At 43.0% G+C, this 26,829-nt stretch overlaps 2 protein-coding genes across 4 annotated transcripts in view; both read left to right on the top strand.

Moving 5' to 3' along the window:
• The window catches only part of LOC143326529 (tumor necrosis factor receptor superfamily member 5-like), a 61,316-nt gene extending 49,185 nt beyond the window's left edge, over nucleotides 1-12,131 (top strand). Inside the window, exons 2-10 of one of the 3 annotated variants that reach the window (XM_076740116.1) lie at nucleotides 3,461-3,597; nucleotides 4,174-4,468; nucleotides 4,688-4,813; nucleotides 5,578-5,733; nucleotides 9,783-9,870; nucleotides 9,968-10,149; nucleotides 10,693-10,725; nucleotides 11,419-11,915; nucleotides 12,051-12,131. In XM_076740116.1, coding sequence (XP_076596231.1) covers nucleotides 4,444-4,468; nucleotides 4,688-4,813; nucleotides 5,578-5,733; nucleotides 9,783-9,870; nucleotides 9,968-10,149; nucleotides 10,693-10,725; nucleotides 11,419-11,471 — 663 coding nt within the window. In that variant the 5' untranslated portion in view covers nucleotides 3,461-3,597; nucleotides 4,174-4,443 and the 3' untranslated portion in view covers nucleotides 11,472-11,915; nucleotides 12,051-12,131. Of the gene's footprint in view, nucleotides 1-3,460; nucleotides 3,598-4,173; nucleotides 4,469-4,687; nucleotides 4,814-5,577; nucleotides 5,734-9,782; nucleotides 9,871-9,967; nucleotides 10,409-10,692; nucleotides 10,726-11,418; nucleotides 11,916-12,050 lie in introns of those variants that run through there. The other 2 variants (XM_076740114.1, XM_076740117.1) reach the window with 2 other exon arrangements.
• Nucleotides 1-22,931, top strand: part of LOC143326528 (tumor necrosis factor receptor superfamily member 14-like) — a 55,455-nt gene extending 32,524 nt beyond the window's left edge. The window contains exon 8 of the transcript XR_013077685.1: nucleotides 22,316-22,931. The gene's annotated coding sequence lies outside the window, so the exon portion shown is untranslated. The remainder of the gene's footprint in view (nucleotides 1-22,315) is intronic.
• Nucleotides 22,932-26,829: the final 3,898 nt, after the last annotated feature.

Here is a 26,829-nt window from a genome sequence, read left to right on the forward strand (position 1 = left end):
TTGTTTGTCTTATTTTTTGGTTCGGCTTGTTTCCCCCATTCAAATCGCTTAACTTACCAATAGGTCGGGCCCAGTCGTGCGGTCAGGGCAGGCTTAATGTGTGCTTACCCTTTTTGCAGGGTAACTGTTTTTGTTTTTTTTTGCACGTGTGTAAATCTTCGATTTAAGCTTGGGATTTGAGTATATTTACTTCGTGTACAAGCCCTGTCAGCAAAGTGAATTGGTGTGTTTTCACATTATCCAGCCCAAGCATGGGCAGGCCATCGGGCGTAATGCCCGGTGGGCCGACGCACATTTTTGGACCGGGGCTGTCACAATTTAATTAAAAAAAAAAAAAAAGAAAAAAAAAAGCTATAAATTGTTTTTTTTTTTTAATCGGCCGCGACGGTATTTGAGATACCAGATATATGTACACTGGTAATAAATCTTGCCTGCATGAAGGTTATAATGTTCAGATGTGTCGTTTAGAGGTGTTGATTCAACTCTGTGATTATTTTAGAGGATACAGAGAGCTGTTTCTCACAGTTACATACCGTGTTGCTCTTTGGATCCTTTGTAGATAACTGGCCTGTGAGGTCCTCAAAGTCAGTCTCTCATGAGTTCAAATGTCAGCTCTTCAACAGAAAATGGAAGTAATTAACTATCTGCAGTTATACTTTCTTTTTGCTGTGATGATCCACATTTATGCTGCTCATCTTATCACTTGTCACTAATGCTCTAATGTGAACAAATGATGTGTTCAATGACTGAATGAACCAAGTTAATTATAAAAGACGGAAGGGTCCTTACATCATAACCAGTGTTGGTGCTGCCCTGCTTGGTGCCAGTTCTATTGAAGCCTATGGGAGATGCCTGGAGAAGCACACTAAAACCCAGCAAACCTACATCATATGACCTTTAATGAAGAAAGGCTTCTAGTTACTGAAAGAACACAGAGAATAGCTACTGACTGACTTTCTAAAAGTGTGCATTCATTCATTTGCTGTTGGTGTCCAAATAGTTTCCAAAGATGGTGAGAGGCATACTTTACAGGGTCCATGGTGAGTCAAATTCAGATACTCAGCCTGGCAGGTTGAGAAAAATTAGCAAGTGTACCTTGAAAATGTTGAGTTTAGGATAAATAAATATTGTCTGTATTCTTCATTCCTTCTCTCTTCCTTTTCTTTTGGTCCAGAACAGACTCAGACTGCATCGTAGTTGTATCAGTATCATCACAGTTGAGCTAACTTGCAAATGTTTGTCTGTTACTAACATCAATCACAAGACGCTCCAGTCCCTTAAACATCTAGTATAGCATGAACTTTCGTGCAGATAAATAATTAACATACAAATCAAATTAAATGCACCTTAAAAAGGCACGAAACATTAGCTTAATATCAACACACCAAAATAGCAGTGCCTCCATCACCCAGACTGAAAACCTGTGAAACTGAGAGGGGAGATGAAGGAGCGGTCGGCCCATTCACCTCCATGCTAACTGAACCGAGAGCTTTCAGTGTGTGTGGCCCCGTAATGTGAGGACCCTTCCTTATTTTATAGTTTCCTTGGTGTGAAAAGTGAAGTGAAGTGCCTTAACCCTGATTGTATGGAAACCTATGGGAAAACGACCCTGCTTCTCACTTGATTCATTACCTCAGGAAACAGTTTTGTAATGAGTTTATGGTCTCAGTTGTTAGTGTCAAGTCTTCTTCATTTCAGCTTGATGTTCATTTGTAAATTGTTATTCAGAGTAAAATAGATGAAGCAGAGTTTGCTTTAGGGCGTAGCTGCTTTGTGATTGACAAGTTCTACCACACTGTTATTTAACGGATACCTTTAGATATACCTGAGACAGTCGTCCTGCACATAACTCGCAGAATGAATCCACTTTATATCCATGAATTGTAAGCAAAAATAAACATTATTTGGAAAATGTAGTTCTGTTTTTAACAACAGTTCACACCGAAGACTGTTCATATTTAATCAAAGCACGTTACACGCTGTCTGCTTTGGCTGAATTCTAGTTTACCCAAATACTGAGTGATGAGTGTAAGGCATACAGCTGGAATTTTGTAGTTGAATTCTGCCTTCTTTGATAAACAAGCTCTTATTTTATGTGGCATCATTGTGTCTCATAGTTCCACTTTGTGTCACTGCTGTACACGGCAGTGAATCCTTTACAGCAAGCTGTTCTTTACTTCTCTGCATTATATTCTTCTGACATGTTATTTGTTCTCCTTTCAGAAACCACAAACACACACACACACACACACACAAACACTCAGACCCACATGCAAACCTCCACATACAAATGCATCTTTCTAGACACGCTGTCAAGACTTTGTTCCACACTGAAGTTGTCCTGAGTGGAACCTCTGGACTGTTTGTGATTCAATGAGTCACTCCAGTGTTGGACTGTGGACCCAAGCAGATGAGAGAGGCCACTGTCAGCCCTTGTTGTTCTTTCAGTTATGAGAGTCCATTAGAGAATTTATCTACAGTCATAGAAGTCATTTGAAAGTCTGCAGGGAAGTCGAGTCATGTTTACAACCCTGCCGGCAGTCCAAGGAGCAAAAATCCAAGAGTATCTTCCTAAAAATCGACGATCACAGAAAATCTAAAATCATCTCTGAAGTTACAAAAAACAGTTACTGCAGGTTTCAGTAAAAGTATAGAAGTGTGATCAGCAAATGTAGTGTAAGAAGTAAAAGTACTGGATCTGCAGAAAAAGCCCCTGTGAATGAGATGTTATGACATTAATACATAGTTAATACTCAGCAGCATTTAGTGTTGAAGCTGGTTTTTAGCCACTTTGACCTATTGTATGTTTTATTTGGTTGAGTTTCATTTATTTTCATTTTGTTTGAACTTTAAGCAGAGCAGTAAAGTCCAGTTATTGTAGCGGGGAAACCAGGATCCAAGTGCAGCGCTGACTGGACAGAGAAGCACGTGAGTTCACTGATACTCTGGTCCAGAGAGGGCAAGGCGAAAGTCGTAGTCAGGGTCACAAAGCAGGAGTCTATATCAGGGGATTGGAGAGCAGGCAAGGTCGAAGGCAGGCAGGGTCAGTAACAGGATATCTGTCGGAGAGAGATCACTGGAGAGTCTTGCATCAGGGCTTCCAACAATCTGGCGAAGAGTGAGTGTGAGGGAGCCGCTTAAGTATGGCACTGATTAGTCTCAGGTGTGTGCTGGCTGAGTAGGTGTGCAGATGAGAGAGAGAGTGGCAGCAGGTAAGGATCAGGCAGACTGTGACAGATATTGTGCAACATCCAAAGTCGATCTAAGAGCTTGAAAACAAAAGCTCAAGCTGCTGTAAAGCAATTGTCCTTTAGTTTAAATGTAAAATCAGGTGTACAGCACAAATCCAGCTGTGTTAACCAGGTTTCTCATTTGTGTGATGTTTAAGATGTCTGATCACTGCAGAAAGCTGAAAGTAAACCGTTTCTTGTCGTCTCTTCATGGATGTGTTTTCCTGTAGGTTCCAGGTGGTGTCCTCATTTACATTTCACTTCATCACAACTCTCAGTGAGACGACGTCTTCAGCCCATTAAAACTGTGATCCAGCAGTATAAAATGATGTTTGGAGGAAAATCTGTGACAGCTGCACCATTGCTGGTAAATCATTTGTTATTACATCAAGCTTTTATTCACACATCACGTTGCTGCTCCTCACCAACTGTTCTTTGTTCAGCCCTTTTTCTTTAGTCTTTATCCTCCGTAGGAGTCGAGAGCAGATGTGGTCAAAGTTAAGATGGAGCTGTTTTCAAATAGAACACTGGTGGGAAGGTGTAAACTAGGTGGGGAGCTGCCCTCCAGTGGGAGGATGATGGGGGTGAGGGTTGTGTTTAAAAAAATGAAAATGTGTGAATGTAGGCAGCATCCACCAGCGTCTATGAACACAACACACATGATGAGAGGAGAGAAAATATATTCCATATAGAGAAACAGTGGTGTACCTCCACCTGTACAAATGCAGACTCACCTGTCGACAACCTGGAGGTGAGGCTGCATCACATGAACGTTACAAAGATTTCAACTCTCTGCATTTATGTGCCAGCCCACACAATGACTTCACTCTTATGACTCTGATAGCTGTCACATGACACAAATGAGACCTCGTTCACTCTCGTGTTCCTTCATACTGTGACTCACCTGCAGAGGTCAGACAACAAACTCTTTCTTCCTCTTCAGATACTTGTGATGAATGTCTTCAGAGGACAAACCCTGACTTGTCATCGATCAGAGTACCAGGTTGGAAATGAATGCTGTTCCATGTGTCTTCCTGGTAAGATCTAGTTGAATATTGAAGGCATGTTTCACTTTGGTAGTTACACATGGAGTCTGTTGGTGTCCTGCCAGGTGGCAGCAGTGCTGACAGAATCAACCACTTGTGTGCACATCAGTGGACTCAGTCTGACTGCCATGGCTGGAGTTTATGTCCACAAGTGAAATGTATCAGTGATGGAGCTGAATGAGTTTTTCAACAGTAAAACAACAAACTGAAATTTATATATTTATGTAAAGATGTTTGTTTTTTATCTTTGTCTTCATCTGTTTGTAGCAGTTAAAATGACACTGTAGTCGACAGCAGAACATGACACTTTGTCCAGATCCCAACATGAGCTTTACTCTCAGGATTCTATGTTTTCATGTAATAGAAACATTATATGGTACTAAATTAAATTGTTGGTTTTGTTTTGAACAGGAAGTCGAGTTAAAACACACTGCACAGAGTTCAGAAGTACTTCCTGTCTGCCCTGCTCTGAGGGAAGCTACATGAATCGGCCGACTGGACTGATGCAGTGTTTTGCCTGTACAAGCTGTGATGCAGGTAGACTTCTGTTAATATTTCCTAACTAATAGTTCAAAGTTATGACTAAGGTGAGATTGAAATGCAGCAAGTCGTGTTCTTACTGCAAGTCCCTCTGTTAGTGCTGACGAAGAACTGAGAAAACTGTTGAAGAGTGTTGTTACTGTGAAGATGCAGAGACACATGTTGAAGAGTTCACTGCACAGTACTCGAAAACTTTGTCCATGTCAGAGACGTTCTTGCTTACTGGAAATACTCTGTTCAGTTTGGGCACCTGGGCAGAGCGTGCAGGAGGAGGAGGACTCGTCCATAATAATGACTGTTTTTGCTCTGATATCATTACTGCATTTCTCTGATGTATCCACATCATCAGCAACAGAGTGGAGAGAAACACACAGGAAAGCACACGGTGGAAACGGTTTTCCCAAATGTCTAAAAGTGGACATATTTCAATCTTTGCATGGTATATTCTGCCCAAACCCAGCATTAGCTGTTAAAATCAGCTGAAACTTCTGTGAACTCTGTATTTTCATCAGTTTGAAAAAACAATCAAGTTTTTATCCGTGGGACTTGCAGTATTGATAGAACTCAACTTGCAGAAGTCACCGGTACTCTCTGTGTCTCCATGTCTCCTTTTTCCTGCCACAGTGCCACTGGCTGTTATGTACATTTATGCAGACGTCTCCCCATGAATTCATAAATTGGAGAAACTAAATTGCTCTCTTGTAGACCAACCAGAATCAAAGCTTCCTGTCTGTCGATGTCTCCTCTGTGTGTGTTGACAGGTTCTGGTTTTAAAATAAAGACGGCATGTACAACAACATCAGATACAGTTTGTGAACCACTGGAGGGATTCTACTGTCTGGAACGCACAGAGGACGTCTGCATGGCAGCTCATGAACACACAAGGTGTCAACTAGGACAATACATCCACCAAAACGGTTGGTTTTCTCATGCTGACTTTAAGATTATAGGTGTAGCTTAAGTTTTCAATGAGAACCAAAGTTGAGAGAAACTGACTGTAGTGACGACTCGCTCATTAAAGCTGTGAACGGTGATCTCTGGTCACTAGACAGCAGAAGAGAAGCACCAGAATGAATCTGGAGAAAAAGTCATAGCTGAATGCAAATCAGTTAAACCATCCAGTCAGCTGTAACTGTTAATGGTGGAAATTTGGGCTGATGGACAGACTGACTGACTGAGTAAAACCACTGAGGCTGATGAGTGATAATGTGCAGTGCATGGAAAGTAACAAACTCATCATTTTCATAGATTGAGGTGCTCCGTCGTGGCTTTTACGTTGGTTTTATTCAGTAAAAATTGCTTGTGAATAATCGTGTGGAAAGGGATGGGTTTGTGTGTGCAGGATGCTTTAAACATACTGTGTAAGTGTCATTTCTGCAGTGATGGTGATGGAACACATGAGTGAGAGCAGAATCTCAGCGAGTCACTTTGCAGAGGCAGAGTGAAACAAGGCCCCCAAGTGAAAAGCAAAGACAATGATAATTACATCCTTAAGTGACAAGAAACACTGAAACTGTTCATTTGTCTGACCTGTGGGTCTCTTCCTCAAATGCTCCAAGCTTTGCTGCATAAAGTTTGTTTTCATCCACACTTATGTGGCACTCAGCCGGTGGCTTCACACAGAGAATAATGACAGGAGCAGCTGTTCTGACCTGAGCTAACGGACACTACAGGTGTGTTTATGGGCAGCAGTTGTTTTCTTTGTATAAAGTCTCGTGCCTCTCTTGCTGTGAACTCTTCACTGTGCTGTTCCAGCTCTAAAAGTCTGTTCACATGAACTGGTCTGATTTGACAAAAGATCCGTAGCACAAGGTCGACTGTAAATTAGTGCCACTATCACATTCAATCTGATACTTTTTTACCTAAATGTGGATTTCTTCTACTTAATCTGAAAAATGTCATTTTTCACCAGTTACTTGATGGAAATACTGAGGGCCCTGATTCAAAAATATTAGATTATAATCTTAAATCATAGAAATGTTTGTGTGTTAAGGAAAGATTGACGGAGACTCTGACTCCTGATGGTGAGGTGAGGTTTCTCCCACACAGTCTTTGGCTGAGTACAGACACAAACCAACACGTGTTATTTTGGCCTGTTCAAAGTCAAGTTACTCACTGAATTAGCATGAAGCAGCAGCATCTAAAATAAGCTGCCACTGCTGACTTTTGTCATTTTGACCAGTGAAAGTGTCAGTTAGCACCAGCTAAAAGTCCCTGGTTTATTATTTGCCTTCAAGAACACTGATCATCTGCTGCTGCTTTATTGGAGGTTTCCAGCAACAGTCAAAGAAAATTGGGATGCAGCCTTTGTCCATTACGCCCCAAAGCTCTGGAACACACAACCTACAGATATCAGGGAAGCAGCTCACTGAATATTTTCAAAAGAAAAATAAAAACTTCTCTCTTCACTTTGACTTCCTGATACAGGTCTGAAACTTTGGTGCTTTGCCTCATGTTGACACACTGCTGCACTTCTTTAAAAAACTGGTATTTTCTTACCAAGTAGGTTTTATTCTTCATCTTCATCTTATTTTACATTAGTTTTCTGTCCCTGTTTTATGTTCATTCAGTCTTTTTTATGTGAAGTTCTTGCTACATGTGATTTCTTTGTTGTAAATCACTTTGAACAATATAAAAACAGTTCATCATGATCCTCCAGTCGTCTGCTGCTCACCTGTCACATGGCTGAAAGTCCATGCTTAGATTATATGACAACAACTGAACCATCTCTAGGACAACTGAGCAAACTCCACCAGCTGATGAAGAGCATGATACGTGTCTGAAAGCTCCACAAGGTTTCATCCAATAAAATTTTCAATATCTGAAATTTTAAGTGATGTTTTTTTGCAATCTTGGAGTTTGTGCCACTGTAAAGCATGCGTTCACTGGCTCAATGAAGGCTTCATATCAGCAGTTGTGATGAGACCTCTGTGTTTGTTTTCCAACACAATCACAGAATAGAACCTCTCTGCAGTCACTGCTTTGACCTGAAAGGCCATAAGTGACCCCCACATTCTGCTGAACAGCTGCAGCACAGGTCAGGCAGTCACTTCTGGAGCAAAGTCTAGAAAAGTTCTGTGTTTTGTCAGCCCTCCACATCTGAAATCTGATCTCTGGACTGATTGATCCATGGGGGTAAACTAAAGGAGCTGCACTGATCAAGTGGGCCAGAAAAGCAGAGGAACCTTCCTCCTTCTGTCAGGATAATTTGGATTTTTTTGTGGAAAAAAACACTTTTCATGAAGGAAATTCCTCATTTTCATGTAATTACTGCCTTCAACCAGACAAAATGGATGTTACATTGGCCAAAAGTTTAAAAGTGTTGAAATGGAATTCATGTAAGTTCTTGTCATTTGAATCATTAATTGGCATCAACACGTCAGCACAAACTTCACTGCTTGAATATTTCAAGATTGCTTTTATTGTCATTGAGTATGGACATGTCAATGAAATTTGCATTGCAACCCCCGTGTAGAAAGAAAAGATAATAAAATAAGATAAAATAAAATGAACTCACAACTAAGATAAAATAAACTCACAAATAAGATAAAATAAACTCACAGGGCATAAAAAGTCAGCATTTAAAACGTATATACAATATACATAAAATGGGGGGGGGGGGTGTGGGTGTTGCTGCGGGGTGGTGAGGTGTGTGTGAGGTGCTGCAGGGGGTGATTGCTCTGACAGCTCTGGGGAAGAAGCTGTCCCTTAGTCTGTTGGTGGTTGTTCGTATGTTCCTGTACTGCTTTCCTGATGGAAGCGGTACAAACAGTCTGTGGCCCGGGTGGCTGGGGTCCGTGGCAATGGATCTTGCCCTCTTCTTGACCTGGCCTGCATATATAGAGTCCAGGTCAGGAAGGGGGCAGCCCACAATGCCTTGTGCAGTTTTTACCACCCGTGCCAGTTGTTTCCTCTCCTGTGCCGTGCAGCTGCCATACCACACTGTCACACTGAGGCAGAGGATACTCTCGATCGTGGCCCTGTAAAAGTTCAGCCGAGAGGAAAGTCCAGCCCGTTTCAGTTTCCTGAGGAAGAAAAGCCTTTGTTGTGACTTCTTCACCAGGCGGGAGGTGTTCATGGACCAGGAGAGGTCAGATGTGATGTGGAGGCCCAGGAACTTGATGTTGTCCACACGCTCCACCACTTCTCCGTCCATGAGGAGGGGGGCGTGATCCGTCTTCCTGGACCTCCTAAAGTCCACAATGACCTCCTTGGTCTTCCCTGTGTTCAAAACCAGGTTGTTGGCTGAACACCACTGGGTGAGCTGGTGAATCTCCTCTCTGTAGTGGGTCTCGTTGTTGTCTGAGATGAGACCCACTACTGTAGTGTCGTCCGCGAACTTCACGACTGTGTTCGTGGGGTGGATGGCAGCACAGTCATGTGTGAACAGGGTGAAGAGGGCTGGGCTGAGCACACAACCCTGTGGCGTGCCCGTGCTGAGGACCAGAGGGGATGATGTTGCGTTCCCTATTCTCACCACCTGAGGCCTGTTGGTGAGAAAGTCTCTAATCCAGTGGCACAGTGACGCAGGCAGACCCACCGCGTGTAGCTTCAGCGCCAGCTTGTCTGGGATGATGGTGTTAAAAGCTGAGCTGAAGTCAACAAATAGCATCCTGACATAGGTGTTGGGCTGCTGCTGATGGGCCCAACACCTATGTCAGGATGCTATTTGCGTGAAAAACCGAAACTAATGACATTTGGACACTTTTAGTGTTCAGTTTGTTCATGAGTTCTCCTTCACAGCCAATCAAAATCCCAGTTTGATCTGAACTTCTGAGAAAAGAACTAGAACATCTCATTGTACTTTTTCATTTTTGGTGAACTGTGGAACAGATTTTTTTATTTTAATCCACTGAGAGGGAATCAGACAGGTGTGATGAAAAGTCCTGATGTCATATAACACTTTGATCCCTTCAGAATGTCGAAGATGAACTCGTTTCAATGGATATTATTTGTATTTCTACAGGAACAGCATTGACAGACACTGTGTGCTCTGACTGCACTGATGGAACGTATTCAGATGGAACATTTCCATCCTGTCAGCCACACACACAGTGAGTGAAGCTTCACATCAGACACCTGAATTCCTCCAGCAGTGACTTCATGCTGTCCTACAGATGTTCCTGTAAAAATGTCCTGCTGTCATTCCAGATGTGAATCAGCGAATCTTCAGCTGATAAAACCAGGAACAGTTTCAACTGATGCTGAGTGTGGAGAACAACATCGAGACAGGACAATAACTGGAATCATTGTTGGGGTGGTTGTGCTTTTTTTAGTAATGGCAGCATTAGTATTGTGCTGTTTCAAAAGGAAGAAAAAAAATCTAAGCAGAGGTATGATTTGCATTCAGACAATAAAAACTGAAATCATGTTTTTGAGTGATAATAATCATCATTTGTTTATTACTGTGTTTTTTCATTCTTAATGTTTTGTTACAGACAGAAGAGAATATGCAGTAAACATCGAACTGGTATGTTTTATACTCTTTATTCTATTTCACTGTGTGTAAAATAGTATTGTGGGAGGTCACAGGACACACTGTGTTGCAAACTTTGTGACTTCTTAGACTCTCTTGAAGACTGTTTATGAAAAGCAGCGGCCCCTGTATTTATTTATTTATTTATTTATTTAAAACACTTGTCCTGTTTTATCTTTATTGCTGCATGGTTATTGTTTTTAACTTTCCTTTTTTTTGCACACACTGTGGGACTGTGAGAAACATTATTGTGCACATGATTTATCAATTAATATTTATTTCTGTGTAGGACTGTATCCAATATTACCCGGGGCTCATGTGGGGCCTTCTCTGTAACATATGATAATAATCATTCAATTGTTGATTACTGTGTTTTTTCATTCTTAATGTTTTGTTACAGGCAGAAGAAGAATATGCAGAAAACATCGAACTGGTATGTTTTATACTCTTTATTTTATTTCATTGTGTGTAAAATAGTATTGTGGGAGGTCACAGGACACACTGTGTTGCAAACTTTGGGACTTCTTAGACTCTCTGAAAGACTGTTCATGAAAAGCAGCGGCCCCTGTATTTTATTTATTTATTTAATATTTTAAACACTTGTTCTGTTTTATCTTTATTGTTTTTAACCTTTGTATTTTTTGCACACACTGTGGGACTGTGAGAAACATTATTTCAATCCCTCCATATGTCCTGTGCACACGGTGTAAATCACCAATAAAGTTGACTTTGACTTGAACGAGCAGCAAAACTAGGGAGTTCCTCAGACCGTCAGAGGGAACGTGAGGAACATACAGAAATCCAGTGGAATTTGTTTCACAGCACATGGAAGAGAACCATGGATACTGTTAAAGAACACAAAATTAGACACACAAAAGGTGGAATTAAATCAAAGCCAGCAGATTTTATCAATTAATGTTTATGTATGTGTCGGACTGTTTCCAATATTACCCGGGGCTCATGTAGGGCCTTCTCTGTAACATATTTTACAAATTGTAGAGAGGTGGGGCAGCAGCATATTCACTGAAATGTTCATTGACTGTGAACCGACTGACTGAGCTGCACTCTGTGAGTCTTTACAAATGTTCAGCATGTTGCTCTATAAACAGTGAATTTTTCTCCTCAGGAGGAGGGCGTCGTATAAACATCCAGACAGATTTGTTGGACACTGCAGAGTAAATGTTCTCTAGAATCCAGTTACAGTTCCATTGGATGCTGGGACATTGTCTTTGCAGTGTACAGATAAACAAAGTAGTCCAACCTGAATTTCCTGCACCATCATACAAACTGAACATCGTCTACAGAAGTTCTACTTTCTGGATCATTCTCTCACACAGATGTAACTGTACAAAGACTAAAGTCAGTCTGAAACAACGACTTGCAGCAAACTACAGACTCGTGTCTTAAGAGCGTGACGGCTCCAGACTCTTCATTCACTGGATAGCTGAGGATGAATGTCTGTGTCACAGAGCTCACAGTTGGATCAGGACACAGGACAGAAACTGGACTTAATCTGTTATAAATCAGAACAGACTGATGGAACAGAGGACAGAGACTCAGTGTCTTGAACTGCAACATGATGGAACAAATGGTTGTTTTCACCAAAAACAAAGAGGTTGAACAGTGTCCACTGTCCATGGACAAACTCAGTTGGGTATAGGAGCTGCACAAAAACACAAAATGGTCAAATTAGAGGTAGTAATCCACATGTTGAATATTTCACGTTTCAAGAGATTCATTCATCATTTCTTTGTCCAGGTTAAAAAAAATTCCCTTGTTAATCTCCTGGGAGCTGACAATATTCAACATGTGGACTTTTTCCTGTAAATAAAAGACTTTTGCCCTATTGCAGAATGACTGTCCTGCGTCCTCCCGTCCTGGAGAGACTGTACTCCCAGGTCGAACTTGCTAAGTCCGAACTGCCAAGTTCGTAAGTCCGAACTTGGCGTACTTGGTATTGAGAAACGACCAACTCATAATTGTTATTATTGTATCATTAACATGGTCATTAACACGGCGGCATGGTCAAAATCATATGGACTCATCATGGATTTGGATGACATCGCTGTGATGTGTGCTGCTGCCTGCCTGTACACCCGAAGAAGACGCTTGAAAAAAAAAAGCACTTTTCACTGCACACATCAAGATATTTTTGCTCTATTTAAATGTCAGTTAGTTGATAAAATGCTTTGTTGTGCAATGTGTCATCTCATTCAGATGAAGCAAGAAAGGCTTGCATGCCCAGGGTACGTCTTTGCCACAGAATTTTAGTATATTTCAAAGTTGTAAAAGTTTGATGTTGTGGTGGGTAAATCATAATGCCCTTTGTTAATTGCTTCCTCCTCAATACGTCAATCCGCTCGTGACTAGATGGTGATTTTGATTTATGTTCATGCTCTGAGATTTTTTTTTTCTGTATTTAATGACACACAAAACCTCCTATGCAACTAGGCATGCTTTAAACTGAAGGTGAACAACAGCAAGCAGCACTATGCCGCTGTCAAGAAGTCTGCTTTGCGGCTCCTTTAAATGACTAGCGCGATTTAACTTTGACGTCAGTCACGTGAAGAGCGACCAAAGCGGCTAAAATATTTTGCCGCTTTGGAAGCTCTCCTGTTTCTCGTGCAGCCTCGGGCGTCCTTGCCTCTTTTGCCTCTTTTGGTCTGAACGCACAGTAAGGATGTCCATCAGTGCACGTGGCACCAGGACACCCTAGGCTGAAGGTCAATGATCGACTTTGTAGTCATATAATCTGACCTTCGGCGGTATGTCTTGGACACTCGGGTGAAGAGAGGGGCTGAGCTGTCAACTGATCACCACCTGGTGGTGAGTTGGATCCGCTGACAGGGGAGGACGTACTGTGAGGGTCTGTTGGGAACGTCTGGCGGAACCTGCTGTCCGGGAGGTCTTCAACTCCCACCTCCGGGAGAGCTTCGATCAGATTCCGAGGGAGGTTGGAGACATCGAGTCCGAATGGACCATGTTCTCCACTTCCATTGTTGATGCAGCCCCCCGTAGCTGTGGCCGTAAAGTCGCCGGTGCCTGTTGTGGCGGCAGTCCCCGAACCCAGTGGTGGACACCGGAAGTAAGGGATGCCGTCAAGCTGAAGAAGGAGTCCTATCGGGCTTGGTTGGCTCATGGGACTCCTGAGGCAACTGATGGGTACCGACAGCCTAAGCGTGAGGCGGGTCGGGCAGTTGTAGAAGCAAAAACTCGGGTCTGGGAGGAGTTCGGGGAGGCCATGGAGGAGGACTACCGGTTGGCCTCGAAGAAATTCTGGCAAACCGTTCGGCGCCTCAGGAGAAGGAAGCAGCTCTCTATCAAAACTGTTTATGGTGGAGGTGGGGAGCTGTTGACCTCGACTAGGGACATTGTCGGGCAGTGGAAGGAATACTTCAAGGATGCCCTCAATCCCACTGTCATGTCCTCTGCAGAGGAAGCAGAGACTGGGGACTCGGAGATCGATTCATCCATCACCCGGGCTGAAGTCACTGAGGTAGTTTGCAAGCTCCTCAGTGGCAAAGCTCTAGGGGTGGATGAGATCCGTCCTGAGTACCTCAAGTCACTGGATGTTGCAGGGCTGTCCTGGTTGACACGCCTCTGTAACATCGCGTGGCAGTCGGGGACGGTGCCTCTGGACTGGCAGACTGGGGTGGTGGTCCCTCTGTTTAAAAAAGGGGACCGGACGGTGTGTTCCAACTATCGGGGGATCACACTCCTCAGCCTCCCTGGGAAAGTCTATTCCAGGGTAATGGAGAGGAGAATCCGGCCGATCGTCGAACCTCGGATTCAGGAGGAACAATGCGGTTTTTGTCCTGGCCGTGGAACATTGGACCAGCTCTATACCCTCCACAGGGTGCTTGAGGGTTCATGGGAGTTTGCCCAACCAGTCCACATGTGTTTTGTGGACTTGGAGAAGGCATTCGACCGTGTCCCTCGCGTCATTCTGTGGGAGGTGCTCCGGGAGTATGGGGTTGGAGGCCCTCTGCTGAGGGCTGTACAGTCCCTGTACAACCGGAGCAGGAGCTTGGTCCACATTGCCGGCAGTAAGTCGGACCTGTTCCTGGTGCATGTTGGACCCCGCCAGGGCTGCCCCTTGTCACCGGTTCTGGGGCCTCATTTATAAAACTTGCTTACGCACAAAACGGGGCTTGAAAGTTGTGTACGCAACTTCCTACACAAAGGTTGTGATTTATAAAAATAAACTTAGCGTGAGAATGTGCGCACCGGTACGCCAACTTTGATGCTTGCGTACGAACATTTTGGAGACAGGGAAACTGGCGGTGCAGATGGTGATGATCTCATACATTTAATGTCATAACATATCAGACTTATAGACCCACGTAATCATAAACACCCAAGTCTGCAGTGTTATAGATGTGTTCCTTTAATGAGCCGTTAGGCCTACTACTGTATGCACAATGTTCTTATATCATACTTCCATCTTCAAATGATACAGTGCGGTGGATGGCACTGATGGATTAGTAGTAATTCTGACAAGGTGTGTAACAATCATTCAATTTGCTGAGTAAGCATATAAATAGTGCGGTGACACTCGTGCGTAATGCTGCACAATGGATGCGCTGGCACTGCTGGAAGATCACGCAAATGGTAGGATCAGGATGGAGAGAAGTTTTAGGGACCACAGAGATTTCCTGGCCCATGATGATGACTGGCTAATAAGCCAATTTAGATTCCCTAGAGTGATGCTCTTGGATCTATGTGCTGAACTGGGCCCAGTGTTAGATAGACCCACCCGCCAGAACCGCGCCATCCTGGTGCATATCCAGGTGCTGACCACTCTGGGGTTTCTGGCGACTGGCTCCTTTCAGTGGGAATTAGCCGACAGGTAAGTGTTTGATATGATTAATATTATATAATGTTACATTGTCTGTCTAAAGCCCCTTTTGGGTATGATATAATTCAGTTAAATTATGTCCTTAGGTCTGGGATATCGCAGCCATCCCTCAGCACCATAATGCCAGCCGTTTTGGATGGCATTATAAAAATGACCAGTCGATACATCAGGTTTCCTTACACTGTGGGTGAACAGGCCAACATTAAAAGGCAATTTGCAGTAATGTCCGGTTTCCCAAATATAATCGACACAATTGACTGCACGCACATTGCTATAAGGGCTCAGAGTGAAAATGAATTTGCTTATGTGAATTGAAAAAATGTGCATTCACTCAATGTACAAATTATTTGTACCTCGGACATGATCTTGACGAATGTAGTGGCACGGTGGCCTGGGTCAACACATGACTCATTCATCCTGACGCACAGTAGTGTAGGGATCTGTAATTTCTGCCACAGATCGCTCTGTGGCACTGGAACTATTCACTGTGGTGACGACGTGCCGCCACTCTTTTTTTTTTTTTTTTTTTATTTGTGATGCCACTACTGTGACCACCAAACAAAATATCCTTTCTGGCCTCCACCTCACCCACAAGCACCTCGATTTCAGTCTCCGTAAAATTTCTTTTTCTTTTCTCTGCCATAATCGAACGTAAAATGCCATTGATCAGCAGGCATATTTATATGCAAAGCCATTCATGAGGTACTTTGCATTGACCATTCATGGTAAAATGTGGGTGTGTCGGGGGCGGGATGTGAGGTGAATCCACCTGCGCAATCTTCCAGGTGGAGTGTGATTTATAAAGGGAAAATTGCGTGCAGGTGTGAGTACGCATGGTTTTATAAATCCGAATATTTTTTGGCGTACGCCATTTTCAGCTTTTGGGCGTACACACACTTTTAGTATGGATTCTACGCAATGTTTTATAAATGAGGCCCCTGTTCATTATTTTCATGGACAGAATTTCTAGGCGCAGCCAGGGGCCGGAGGGGGTTCGGTTTGGGAGCCGGTAGATTTCGTCTCTGCTCTTCGCGGATGATGTTGTCTTATTGGCTCCCTCGAGCCAGGACCTTCTACATGCATTGGGGTGGTTCGCAGCCGAGTGTGAAGCAGCTGGGATGAGAGTCAGCACCTCCAAGTCTGAGGCCATGGTTCTCGAACGGAAAAAGGTGGTTTGCTCCCTCTGGATTGGGAGAGAGTTCCTGCCTCAAGTGGAGGAGTTTAAGTATCTTGGGATCTTGTTCACGAGTGGGGGAAGAATGGAGCGTGAGATTGAGAGGCGGATCGGTGCAGCGGCAGCAGTAATGCGGTCACTGTATCCGTCTGTCGTGGTGAAGAAGAAGCTGAGCCAAAAGGCGAAGCTCTTGATTTACTGGTCAATCTACGCTCCTACCCTCACCTATGGTCATGAACTTCGGGTCATGACTGAAAGAAAGAGGTCCCGGATACAAGCGGCTGAAATGAGTTTCCTACCCAGGGTGGCAGGGCACTCCCTTAGAGATAGGGTGAGGAGCTCTGTCACCCGGGAGGAGCTCAGAGTAGAGTCGCTGCTCCTCCACATCGAGAGGAGTCAGCTGAGGTGGCTTGGGCATCTCTACCGGATGCCCCCTGGACGCCTCCCTAGGGAGGTGTTCCAGGCATGCCTCGAGGAAGACTCAGGACACGCTGGAGTGACTATGTCACTCAACTGGCCTGGGAACGTCTCGGGATCCCCCCAGATGAGCTGGAGGAAGTGTCCAGGGAGAGTGAAGTTTGGGCGTCCCTGCTCAGACTGCTGCCCCTGCGACCCGGCCCTGGATAAAGCGGGTGAAAATGGATGGATGAATGGCATTTTGTTCCCCACTTTTTTACTTGATCAATCCCATATTGCATTTTCTTTACTTTGTGTTCAACATTTCTCCCTCTTTTCCACAGAGCCCCCTCGTCTGCAAACAGCGACCTCTCCATGTCTGTTGGGATAGTTCTAAATATATCACTTATCATAATGGAAAATAAGTCTGGACAAACCACACTTCCCTGCAGTATCCCGTTTTCTACTACATATAGATCTGATAGCTCTGACCCTATCGTCACCTGAATAGTTCTTCCATCTAGGAAATCCATGATCCAGCTGAACATTTTCCCTTTGATTCCAGTTGAGTGCAGTTTAATCAGAAGCCTCTCTTTCCACAACATGTCATAGATATGCTTTCTCAATATCAAAAACACTGCAGCCACTGTTTCCTTATGTACTTCTGCTTTCCTTATTTCATCCTCTAAACACACTCCTGGGTCCGTTGTGCTCCTTCCTTTTCTAAATCCACTCTGATATGTAGCCACCATGCCTCTACTTTCTAAAACAGACATTAACCTCTCATTCAGCATGCACTCCATTAATTTTCAAATATGTGACGTCAAGGCAATTGGCCTATAGTTTCCAGGCTTGCTGTTATCTTTACCAGGTTTCCTTATTGAATTTACTATTTCTTTCTTTCCAGCTTCCAGGCATTCTTCCCTCATCCCACACTTTGTTGTACAGTACTGGAAATTTCTCCAGACTTCCTACACTAAGATGTTTTAACATGCTGCAACAGATTTCATCTTTACCAGGCACGGTCTTTCCTGTTTTGTCTAGTGCCTTTTTTAATTCCATCATGTTGAAATGGATATTTTCCCAACCACCTGTATTACTTTTCCTACTCAAAGCCTCCATATTCTCAGATTTTGTTCTCTCTCTGCCTCTTCTTCCTTCCTCTGTTAAATTACTGGAGCTTTGTACCCTAACAAAATGCTTTGCCAACATCTCTGCCTTTTCCTTATTTGTTACTGCAGCTTCGCTTCCCTCAGTCAGTACTGGGTAACTCCACTCCCTTCTATCCCCTCTCATCTTTTTAATCATCCCCCACACCTCTTCTACCTTCACAGTGGTTCCAATGGAATTACAGTATTTCCTCCAGTGTAGCCTTGTTGCCTGTCTTATTTGTCCTCCTCACTAGTGCCTGAACTCTCTTGTACTGAATCAAATGTTGTAAATTGTGAGTTCGTTTGACTAGTTTAAATGCCTTATTTCTACCTCTTACTGCCTCCTTACACTTATCATCCCACCATGGTACCACTGTCTTCTTTACTTTATATTATATTTTTCTATTTTTCTTTATATTATGCCTTGTTTTATTTTTCTGTCAATTGTTTCCATGTTCATTCTGTCATTAATCTGACTTACTGTATATGTCTGTATCTTTTTTCAAGAAATTTCACTCAATCAGTTTTCTCCAGAATCCATTTCCCTCCTGAATTTGCTGCAGTCATCAAGTTCGCTATATTTATCTTCCACCAGATTGGGCAATGATCACTCCCTATAGTTCCTTCTTGATACACTGTACAGTCACAGATTGATGCCAAAATTGGACACTAATGTAAGATCAAGTACAGATTCTTTTCCTGTGTTTATGTCAATTCTTGTAAATCTGTCATTATTTAGGCACACCAAATGCTTTTCATCTAGCAGCTCTTCTATTACCTCACCATTACTGTCTGTCACCATAAGGTCTTGTGTCCATTGAAATCACCACACCAGACAATATTACTGTTATTCTGACCTTCTATCTCTTCAAGATTGTTTAACTCTACTCTTTTGCATGGATTATAATAATTCACAATCACCAGTTCTTTCCTTTCATCCCACACTTTCACTACTACACACTCTTGTTCATTTCCTGTTCCTTTTATTCTATGTGGAATGCCTTGCTTTACAAATGTGGCACATCCACCTCCTCCCTCTCTCCTATGCTGCCTTTTCTCACTCCTCACTGTATTATTCCTCACCTTCAGGTTTTCTATCAGTTCCTTCAAACTAACACTAAGGGGAATTCCAGAAATGACCCCTCCTTCTCCTTCAAACCTGAGCAGTCCTGCTTTCTGATGCCTGTCTTCTCCTTCTCTTCCCTCACTTTCCGACCCACCTGTGTTAGATTCCTAGTTTTTCCCTTTCTTACGACTCTGTCCTCTTCTCCCTTTCACCACCTCTCCCTATTCACTCTCCTTCCTATCATCCTCCTCACCTCCCTGCCATCCTGTCAAAGTTTGCAAGGAACAATGCAAGAATACTGTTCTGGACCTATGTAGGCTGTTGGTCAATACTCATACTCACGTATGTATGAATATTGACTGATGGCCTACAATACTAACTCCTATTGTTGCCAAGTGCTCAATTCCAAAATTAGTGTCCTTCCATCAGGTTTAAAGTTGGTCTTCTTTTACCAGAGATCAAAAATCAACACTTCCTCGTCTTTCCGCTTCCACCAGCTTTTCCAGCAACATGTCCAGTTTGATGGAAGTTCCCAATTTAACTGACAGCATTAAGTTTATTTGTTGGTGAAATGGAAGAATCACTAGATTGACATGTTTTATTCCAGTGACTCATTTCCAGTGAGAAACATTGGCCATTTTCACTTAGAGACTAGTTTTCCAGAGGAGTACAGGGGACTGATGGAGAGCTTCATCACATGGTGCAGCAATAATCACCTGTAGCTCAATATCAGCAGAACCAGTGAGCTTGTGGTGAACTACAATGCTTCAAATATGGATGCTGCTGCAAAGAAGATACAAACTGTAAAGCAATGCTACTGTACTGTTTTGTATTCTTTGTTGATTCCATAAAATCAGTGTGTCTGTTTTAATCAGTTTGCTTTATAAAGGCTTTTAGTTAATTAATATGTTCATTATTACAAGGTTACCATTTTTACCTGAACACCTGAACCGTGAAGAAAGGAAAATTGTTGTACTTACCCTTTAGGAAGGAAGACAACAACAAGGCGCTGTGTGTTGGTGGAGGAAAAAATGTGTGCTTGTGTTGAACTGTGTGGCTATTGTTATTAATTCTTGCAAAAAATGAAGATGATGTGTTTTTGGCAGTTCATTGTTGGTTTGCAGCACTGAACACACATGTTCACGTTACATTTTTTAGAAATTCTAATCATAATTCGGGACAGCGTTGGATGTGAGATACCTGTGGTGGAAAGTAAGTACAAAGTAGATTTATTCATGTATTTCACTTAAATATAGTCTTGAGGCACTTTCATCATTCTAGTTACTTCTGTTCAGTCTTTTTGAACGTTTTTGTTTTTTCTTTTTTTTTTTCAGTCATCAATTCAGATACCTGCTGTTCTACACCTGCCCTGTAGTTACCCCCAGTGTGTTCCAGCCAATCCCAGTCATCTGATCCCCTCACCCACAGCACACCTCCCTCATTTTCTCCCTCTCCCAGGTTGTCTAACATGCCACCCAGTCTTATTGTACCTGCTCTCGTTCATGTTTCACCCGCCTGCCCCTTGTCTGCTTAATTTGTCTTTGCTGACTAATTACCTGTTGCTGAACTCTGCCTTGAACTCTTACAAAGTAAGAGCTGCTCCATCCTGCTTCAACGACTACCGCCCTGTGGCACTGACACCAAACATCATGAAGTGCTTCAAACGGCTAGACCCCTACCCGTTCGCATACTGGACCCTGGACCCCTACCAGTTCGCATACTGCACCCTGGACCCTGGACCCCTACCAGTTCACATACTGAGCCAAACGATCTGCAGAGGATGCAATCTGCTCTGCCCTTCACCCAGCACTCACCCACCTGGACAAAAATGACTCATATGTGAGAATGCTGTTCATAGACTTTAGTTCAGCATTCAACACCATAATACCACAACTCATTTGCAAACTTGACAAACTGGGCCTCAGCACCTCCCTCTGTAACTGGCTGCTGGACTTCCTCAGTCAGAGGTCACACTGAGCACAGGGCCCCCCAAGGCTGTGTGCTCAGTCCCCTGCTCTTCACCCTGCTGACACATGACTGCACAACAATCTACAGCACCAATCACATAGTGAAGTTTGCGGAGGACACAACTCTGGTGGGTCACTCCACAGGAAGGAGGTTAACCTTCTGACCACGTGGTGCAGAAACAACAACCTCCTGCTGAATGTCAGCAAGACCAAGGAGATTGTTGTTGACTTCCAGAGAGGCCACACCCACACTGACCATCGATGGTGCTGCTGTGGAGAGAGTGAGCAGCACCAAATTCCAGGGGGTGCACATCAGTGAGGACCTCTCCTGGACCACCAACACCACATCACTGGTGAAGGAAGTCCAGCGGTGCCTCTACTTCCTAGTGCTCCACCACCCATCATGAGCACATTCTACTGAGGCACCATTGAAAGCATCCTTTCCAGCTGCATCACTGTGTGGGGCAGGAGCTGTACTGACAACAACAGGAAAGCCCTGCAGCACATAGTGAACACAGCTGGAAGGATCATTGGTGCCCCACTCCCCTCCCTGCAAGACATATACACCACCTGCCTCACCCACAAAGCCACCACAATTGTGAGCAATGCAAGCCACCCCGCACACAATCTGTTCAGCCCCCTGCCCTCTGGGAGGAGGTGTAGGAGCCTCCGTTCCTGCACCACCAGACTCACTAACAGCTTTATCCACCAGACTGTTAGGTTTGTGCAAGTTTGAATCTCTGGCCTGTGGCTGATATACTCCACAGATTAATGTCCTCTTCATGATCAAAGTGACAAGTAGCCACGAGTAGTCACAGAAGAGTGGGATGTCCAGAGAGACACCACAGTATTCCTATTACAATAATTCCTATAATTTTTCTGTAATCATGCAGTCGGTCTCACAGGACAGCAGCGTTCTCATGGAGGGGGATTCTCTCTGTAACATCACTGGAAGACTGAGAATCTGAGGGGATGTTTCATGTCAGGTTTAAAATATTTGTATTTAGTCTCCTGGCAGCAGGAGCTACTGCAGCACATCCCATAATCACCCATTAACTAATTAGTGCCACCTGGTGGACATACAGGAGCTGTTTCCTCCAGTGTTTGTGGAGGTGGTGGGTCACCTCATTGAACTCAAAGCCCACCTCTGTTACATTATAAAAATGAAAAAACTTTTATGAACTAAAACAGGAAGCTTTGAGGAAAAAGATTTCACACAGCTGATGCCACAAACTGAAACACAATTCTTCTTCTTTTTTCAACTTCTCACCACCAAATAACATGATTTGGATATCAAAACAAATATGGAAGAGTGTTTTCTACTTCAGTCATTATGAACTCATCTGTGTACAATATTTAAAAAAAAAAAAAAAAAAGTGATTCTTGATGCTATTCCCTTCTTTTATGACAGGAGAGGAAACACTGCGGACCCCAAAGAGAAACCCTAAGTTATTTTTCTTGCCAAAAGGCAAAGACAAACACAGCGTCAGGATCAGGATGTCGTCCCACTTGAGCGGAACAATTTCCTGGTGAACCTGATCAAGTCCTGTGAGTAGCCTCAGCTGACAGCCATAATAAAGAAAATCAGACCTGAACACTCCAGCACACATTTCCACCCTTCAGTCCACAGTTCTCATCATGTAACCACTCCCACTGGCCTCTGATCTAACACCACCACACCAAACATCCCCTCATCACTCAGTGTGAAGCATGGACTGAGGTGGAGCCAGACACAGTCAACAGGACCATCCACCACCATCCAGCCAGAGACACAGAGGACAGGTGTTACTGCTGCTCCTCGGAGAGGGTCACAGGGCAATATGAGGAATTACAGACAAAACCACATCTGCACAACTCAGGGCTGTGATGTGACTGGCTGCCATGGCAACACTGGAGACGAGGAAATTAAACTGACAGGACATATGAGAATGCAGCTGAACCTCCTGTGCTGGCAGATCATGTCCTGTAATGCAGCCTGCAGGGTGACATATGACAGTGTGAAGACAGAGCTGAGATGGTCGTCTCTTTTATACTTCCACTGAGACTTCATGCTTCAGGGCCGTAGACTTCCTGGTAGGAGCTGAAGGACTATATTCTCCCAGGACAGGTCACAGATCTGTCTCCCACCATGTCACCAGCAGGGGATGCGTCATACTTCACACCATACACCTCAACCTGGCATGACCAAACCTCACAGATCAGCTGAGATTCAGGAAGAGGGATGGAGGTTGGAGGCACTGCTGGACGGGAGCTTTCTACCATATAATACCTCCACTGACATCCACAGTAAAACTTTAGTGGATACTCTACAGGCAGAAGACAGATCAGCTGTTTTAAGCATATTAACAAGGAAAAAGATTTTTTTACTTAAACCCCCAATAGCTCACCCTCTGTAGTGGCTATATTTCATAATGAAAATCAAAATTGAGACAAACTTGAAATCTAAAGGCCACTGATCCCCCATGGGAATGTGTTGCATACAGGTAAAACAAGTCCATTATCTATATAAAGTCTTTATTTGACCTTGACGAGAAAACAAACTACTGTAGAACGACAACCCTCCAGGTGCATCCTGGTCCTATACCTGCCTACAGTACCAGAAGTGCTGTCCAGACCTAACCATTCAAAAACAGATTAACTGGACAAATCACTCACCAAACTAATAAAAGAAAATACTAACTATACTTTGTTTAGATAAAGAAAATGTGATTAATCATCAGATATTTTAAACAACAGCAAAAGAATAAATAATCCCTCCACCTTCATCACATAATTCAGTCACTTGCTAAAGCCGCTAAGCTTTCACCTCTTTGAGGCTTAAATTCAGTTGGAGCATTGAATAAAACTTGTCTGTCAATGATTTTAAACTTTTTGCAATTACAATTAGTCATTTGGCAGACACTTTTATCCAAAGCGACTTACATAGAATAGAATAGAATAAAAATGCATTGTGCTGTGTCTGAATCTCAAGACAGCAATAAATAAACAAACAAACACACAGTTCCATTCATACACTACAATACATGTAAAGAAAATAGATATTCTATCAGTCATGTAAAAGACAGGAGGATCCTTGGCTCTGTGAATGGATAATGATTAAAAAGTTAATAGTAAACAGTAGTTCAAGCATGCAGTCAAGATATCAGTTCAGTTTGAATGTCAGCAGCATTAAAATGTAAGCAGTCCCATTATTGCACAAGATGTCCCATTATTGCACAGTTGACTTTTGAGGTAGTAGTTTGTTTGATTTTAGTTTCGTTTGATTTTGTTTAGTTCAGTTATAGCCCTTACATAGAAGCCGTTTTTCAGTCTGGTGGTTCAGTGTTTTGTATCACCTTCCAGAGGGTAACAAACAGAACAGGGAATTACAAAATGTCCTCCAGAGAAGGCAGTGGAAGTCCAATTATTTTTCCTGCTGCTTTAACAGTCCTTTGGAGTTTTTTGCGATCTGCCTCAGTGCAGTTTGCATCCCAAGCTGTCAGACAGTATGTTCGGACGCTCTCTATGCAGCATTGGTAGAAGGCTCTGAGCAGCTCTGCAGGCAGGTGGTTCTTCCTCAGTGTGTGTAGGAAATAGAGTTGCTGCTGTACCTTTTTGACAAGGGCCGAGGTGTTGACAGTCCATGTGAGGTCTTCGCTAATGTAAGTCCCTGGAGACTTACATTAGCGAACCCTAATGTAAGTCGAACCCTCTCCATCTCCTCTCCCCTGATGACAAGAGGAGTGTGGTCCTCATGGTGTCTCCTCAAGCCGATGATGAGTTCTTTTGTCTTTTTGATGTTGAGTGTGAGGTTGTTGTTCATGCACCAGTCTGTCAGCTTGTCTATTTCCTCAAGGTGGTGGGTTTCATTGTTGTTTGAAATCAGTCCCACCACCGTTGTGTCGCTGGGTGTGTGGAAATACAGTCAAGTGTGTAGAGTGAATAGAGCATTGGACGAAGGACACAGCCTGGGAGAGAGAGCTGTGTACCAAATTTGACTGCCTGTGAGCGGTTGGAAAGAAAGTCTTTAATCCACATATAGAGGGAGCTATTGAAACCCAGTCCAAGCAGTTTATTGACCAGCCTGCTGAGGATGATGGTACATATGAATTCACACACCAATGGCACAGCATCCGGGGAAGTTTTGGGGTTCAGTATCTTGCCCAAGGATACTTTGGCATGTGGACTGCTGAGACCAGAGATTGAACCACAGACCTCCTGACTGGTGGACAACCACTATACCTCCTGAGCCACAGCTGCCCTTCTTATAGTGTCACATTTTCCATGATGGGACAATAAAAGAACTGGACTGAACGGCACTTGTTCACTCTTTTAGAAATCATTGAGTGAATATCTCAGAGTGAAATAGCAGTTTTAGAACAAGCCTCTTGAATAAACAGGCACTCCATAGGAACCAGTGTCATACTCAGCACTAAAAACCATGAGTGATGGGTGATTTCAAGTCATGTTGTTTTACTGACATTTTGTATTTAATTTTGCAATTATTCAAAATAAACTATTTTGCAATTAGTCCCTCCAACAGTCCTTGAATAACACTCAACACTGGATCCAGTGTATAGGTACATAGCTACTTGATTTCTGATCAACTTTACTCCATTTTACACCAATTTAAGGTTGACATTTATCAGAGGACGATCTGAAAAAAATAAAAATAAAAAAAATATTGCTGTTGTAGTTCCAGTAACATATATATTTTCTGTCATGTTACTCTTTTTTAAAAAGAGCCTAGCCAAGGTCTGTTTAACAATTCAAAAACATCTGGCCTTAAAGTATAGTATAGTTGTAGTATTAGCAATAGCTTGACTCTTAAATAGCATATAGGCTATGTGGGGAGCCATGTTTCTAATTAGATATGTTTCATGTTCTCTGGTCTGACATGTAATACTGTCAACACTGTGCTCTGTCACTTACCGAGCAAACGTCAAGTAAAAAAGTTTTCCAGCCAAAGGAATCCATCAGCTGGCAAATCGTTGCAATGCTGAGTGTAACATTAACTGCAACTCAAACTTCACAAGATTTGAAAAACACAAACACAGTAAAATAATTCAGCATCACCTGTTAGATGCAGCTGGATCTGACTTCATGAAGCACTTATTACACTTACTACTATTCACATACTTTGGTGTTCAGCTCTGCAAACAGACATTGCAACCAGGTGCTGCTCAGTGTTATGTCTGGATAAAGCTTTTTTAACCCTGGAAGGGCTTGAGGCCAACTTGTGAGCTGTGGCTGATGAGTGACTGTACTCTGTTTACAATATTGACGCTCCAAATGCTCATTTTCAAGACTAAACATCTCCACTAAACTCTAAACTCTGAACTAGAGAATAAAGTAGAGTCGAATAAAATCACTGGCCACATCTCCAATTCGTCTGGCCATTAAAATAATGAATAAAAACTGAATGAATGAGGTGGGATATAAAGCAAATTTGTCAATTTTTTATTTTTTTTGCCCAAAACCACCAATTTTCCTCAAAGGGGCTTTACAATCTATGCGGCATATGACACCCTCTACCAATAGTACAATTAAAATATGGAGAAACAGGATGACAGTATTAACTGGCATACAGACATCCATGAAGAATATGAATCTGGGAAGCAACTCAGCACTGGAACGAGCTGCAGACAGCATTTAGTGTGATGAGCAGGTTACCACTGAGGAACAGCTGAAATGATGAAGGTATTACACTTTCTACATTGTCTTGAAGCCGTGTCATGTTGCAGATCTGTGTTATTTTGTTTGATTTTATGATTTACATCGTTCATATTTCTAAATAAATATTCCAGCATATCTCTAATGACACACACCATCTTGGGGCAATATACAGTATACCTTTGTAGAAGTACTGGCTGGTACACACAGAGTAGGAGAGAAACTTCTGAATTATGGTGATATTTAGTTGAAATAAAAATCATTAAAACCGAA

Source organism: Chaetodon auriga, chromosome 10, assembly GCF_051107435.1.
Source record: "Chaetodon auriga isolate fChaAug3 chromosome 10, fChaAug3.hap1, whole genome shotgun sequence".
Classification (NCBI taxonomy): Eukaryota; Metazoa; Chordata; class Actinopteri; order Chaetodontiformes; family Chaetodontidae; genus Chaetodon; species Chaetodon auriga.